Genomic DNA, 4,021 nt, shown 5'->3' with positions numbered 1-4,021 from the left:
CTGGGCGAGCCCTGCCAGCGCGGCCGGGGAAGGGCGCAGCGTGCACGGAGCAGTGAGCGCGAGAGAGGGCGGGGAAGGAGGCCCGAGCCTTTCTCGAGTGTGTGCGAAGTGAGAGACCCCCTCTTGCTGAGTGGTCCCTGTGCTGGGTGGGTTGCGGGTCTCGCCCTGGTTGCGCCTGGCATGTCAGTGCTCGGGAAACCAGTGCATTGGGCAGGAAGGAGATCAGGGAAGGCTGAGGGGAGGTGGTTCTCCCCCTTTATTCCACTCTTGTGAGGCCCCACCAGCAGTACTGTGAGCAGGTCTGCCCTCCCCAACACAAAGAGGGACACGGAGCTGCTGGAACGAGTCCAGAGAACGGCTGTAAAGATAGTCAGAGGGCTGGAGCACCTCTTCTATAAAGACAGGTTGGAAGAGTTTGGGCTGTTCAGCCTGGAGAAAAGGGTTACCTCATAGTGGACTTCCAGTACCTGAAGGGGCTACAGGAAAGCTGGGGAGGGGCTTTTTACAAGGGCCTGTAGTGAGAGGATGATGGTTAACGGTCTTAAGTGGAAAGATGGTAGATTCAGATTAAATGTTAGGAAGAAATTCTTGACTGTGAGGGTGGTGAGACACTGGAACAGGTTGCCCAGGGAAGCTGTGGATGTCTCATCCCTGGAAGTGTTCAAAGTCAGGTTGGATGGAGCTTTGAGCAACCTGGTCTAGTGGGAGGTGTCCCTGCCCATGGCATGGGGTTTGGAACTAGATGATCTTAAAGGTCCCTTCCAACTCAAACCATTCTGTGATTCTGTAAATTCACCCTGTGTGAGAACTAAGCATGCTAAGTGGGGCCTTCCTGTGTAAGAATGTTAAAAAATTTAAAGGCAGAAGACTTTTCAAATTCTACCATAACTATATTATTGTTGTTCCAAGGATGTTTTAATTAACACTCTTATTATAACTAGTATACAAACCAGTGCTATTGGTATTCACTGTCACTGACCCGTTCTTGTTCTACTGAGGTCTGTGTCAAATACCACACACCCTTACTGAATCACAGAACCACAAAACGGGCCAGGCTGGCAGAGACCTTGAAAGACCACCTACTCCAACCTTCTGTGGGAAAGGGAGCTGATACGAGATGATCTTAACACTCTGTCTAACTATCTCAAAAACCTCCAGTGATGGGGACTCCACCACAGCCGTGGGAGGTGGTTTCAGTGACTTAACTGTTCTCACTATAAAAACAATTATTTGATTAGGGTAAAACCTCTCCCAATGCCACTCGTACCTGTTGTCCCATGTCTTCTTGTGAAGAGAGAGTTTCCACCCTCTTTGTGGCTGTCTTTTAAGTAATGGGATACTGTGATGAGGTTCCCCTTGAGTCTTCTTTAAGGAGATATGACCTAACTCCTTCAGGCTTTCCCTGCAGGGCAGGGCAGGTTCTTCAGCCTTTGATCACTTTCATTTGGATGATTTCCTGTCTGTCTACATCTTTTTTGAATTGCAGGACTAAGAGCTGGACACAGCACACCAGTGTGGCCTAAAAGGCACTGAGCAGCATGGGTTCATGGCTCCGTTTGTCCACCAGCACCCCCAGATCCCTTCCAGAGTGGCTGCTCCCATGCTACACAAAGCTGAGCCTGACCTGGGCTTTTTGGTTATGTTCTCCCAGGTACATGATCTTAAACTTGTCTTTATGATGGATTTTGCTTTATTTATATATTTTACTTTCCATCATTGGTGTCTTTGTTGTTATCCAATAAAACAGGAAGTGTATTACAGTTTTGTATCTGTATGCAATTGGCTTACCTGGAAATATCAGATCCTAAAAATAACTGCTACGCCATATGATTACTCTCTAGCCTAACAAATATTAAATGTTTTTTCCAGGACCCAGGATGTTTGGCAGAACTCATGGCAATCTGATTTGAGACCAATCCTCTTTACATGCTTGTCAGTATCTTAAGAACAGCATCCTTAATCCCTGCTCTAGCAGATACGATGTTTGTTTCTTGAGGACAGGTCACAGGAATTATCAAAAGCCTTTTTCCAGTTCAGAAGTTTCTAGATTCTTTTAAAGAAAACTTTAAAGTGTTGGTTGTTCTCCTTCTTTGCCCACCCACAGATGTAGTAATAGTAAATTTTGGTTTTGTATTTAAACCCAAAATACACAAAACATAGAATTTTGACAAATGCTTTAGGTAATCACAGTGTTACAGAGACATATAAAATAATGCTCTTAAAATCACATATTGCCCTTTTATTAATAACAAAAAGTGACTAGAATACTTTAGACACAAAGAATCATTATAGCTATTGCTAACTTTTCCTTTGTGAAAATAAAGGTGAAAGCCAGAATTTAATTTTTACTTTCTCCTAGATACTAGCTCCAGCAATTTATATTTTTATATATATATATTTATATATATATATAAAAATATTTTAGCACCTACAGGACAAGTGCCAGGCTTTTAACAGTTCACTTCATTTATGTGCAGTGGTTGATACACATCAATATTTAAGTCTCTCACAATTCAAGTTTACTATCATTGCTAACTGAGAGCATTTATTGAGTTTATCTATTCACCCATATATTGCAGTGGCACTTCTGATAATATTTTCTGTTGATAGAGTATCTAACAAAGACAAAGTCAATAACATAGCAAGGACACATAAATATGACTGTCAAATATCCACATGGCAGAAAACTATATACATTGCCCCCTACAATATCATAAAATTGGTATTCTGTAATGCTCTTTAACTTTTAATAATGTTCCCTCAGTCTACTGAAGCCTAGGACATCTGCATTTGAAGACAGTCTGTTTTCCTTTGCATTGTCCATATGAAGCTGGGGCAAATTTCTCATTCTGCAAGTAGGAAATAAAAGCACTCACTGAAACCAAATCAGAACTTCTTCAGTCACATTTTACTTATATTTCTGACTACTTTATTTGAAGGGAAAAATAACTTTTTTTATGGTTAATTTTGTGACCTTCGTGTTTCTGAAGTTGTGGGAGCTCTAGTAATGGTTTTGGTTTTTGTTGGGGTTTTTTTTGGTTGGGTTTTTTGTTTTTTTTTTCTCTATTCCATTTCAGGTTTTACAGTTACACATTCCACATGACCACATGAAAAGTCAAACTCCATTTATTTGCACACCCTACACAAAAGCACACAGGTGCTTATTTGCTCTGCTCTGCAGAAACATGCAGCCTCAGAGTGACTGAACGGAGCCAGCTACAGAATTTGCAGGTTGCTTAGAACATCCAAAGAATGTTGTCCTTGAGGATGAAGTTGTTGCATCTTTGACCCTGAGATGGGGGGCATTATCTTGGACTTAGTATACATGAACAGGACTCGATGCATCTTTATTTAGGTGACAGTGAAAGGCAGGCTGATGGATGATATAACTGCCTGGTGGGAAACTCTACATTCTTGGGTTCTTTGATATTCTATTGAATGAAGAGAGTTCACAACTAGGCCCAAGAAATTACCTGTGATAAATAAAAGTCACAATTCTTTGAGATCAGTTTAGTATGCTAGATAAACTAACAAGTGGGGTTCTTTCACAGTGACATGAGTGTCATCTGTTCCATAAACCAGGAGCTGAGGGGGATACTGTGCCAGCAGGGCAGGACCTTGCCAGCCAGGGCCGGTCCTTCCACCTCCAGCCAGGGAGTAAGGCAGGCAGTCATAGGGAGGACAGTCCAGAGCCCAGGTCATCAGGTGAGTGTAATGACAAAGCAGATCCAAGGTCAAGCACAGAAATCAATCTTCAAGTCAGGGTCAGGATCAGGTCTGGTGGGGTAAACCGGGGCCAGAATCCCCAGAGAGCCCCACAGTGACCAGACAGGTCTGAAGGCAATATGGAAATTTGGTGGGTCAGGGTCTAGATCAGCGGGACCCATAGCAATACATGTGATGATCATACTACAGCCACCCCTTTTTTTCTCCTGTGACACAAAAGCAAAAAGCCTTGGTTTCTAGATAAAGAAAACCTACTGAGCAATGTTCATAAGTGCAAAGTATTCAGGAAGGCTAG

The 4,021-nt window shown here is 42.7% G+C and overlaps 1 protein-coding gene across 1 annotated transcript in view; it reads right to left on the bottom strand.

Moving 5' to 3' along the window:
* The window catches only part of ACTR6 (ARP6 actin-related protein 6 homolog (yeast)), a 13,073-nt gene extending 9,371 nt beyond the window's left edge, over positions 1–3,702 (bottom strand). Inside the window, exon 1 of the mRNA XM_010008079.1 lies at positions 3,533–3,702. Within this exon, the coding sequence (XP_010006381.1) occupies positions 3,533–3,702 (170 nt within the window). The remainder of the gene's footprint in view (positions 1–3,532) is intronic.
* Positions 3,703–4,021: the final 319 nt, after the last annotated feature.

Source organism: Chaetura pelagica, unplaced genomic scaffold, assembly GCF_000747805.2.
Source record: "Chaetura pelagica isolate M959 unplaced genomic scaffold, ChaPel_1.0 scaffold50, whole genome shotgun sequence".
NCBI classification, from domain to species: domain Eukaryota; kingdom Metazoa; phylum Chordata; class Aves; order Apodiformes; family Apodidae; genus Chaetura; species Chaetura pelagica.
This window is presented reverse-complemented; position numbering and strand designations above follow the sequence as displayed.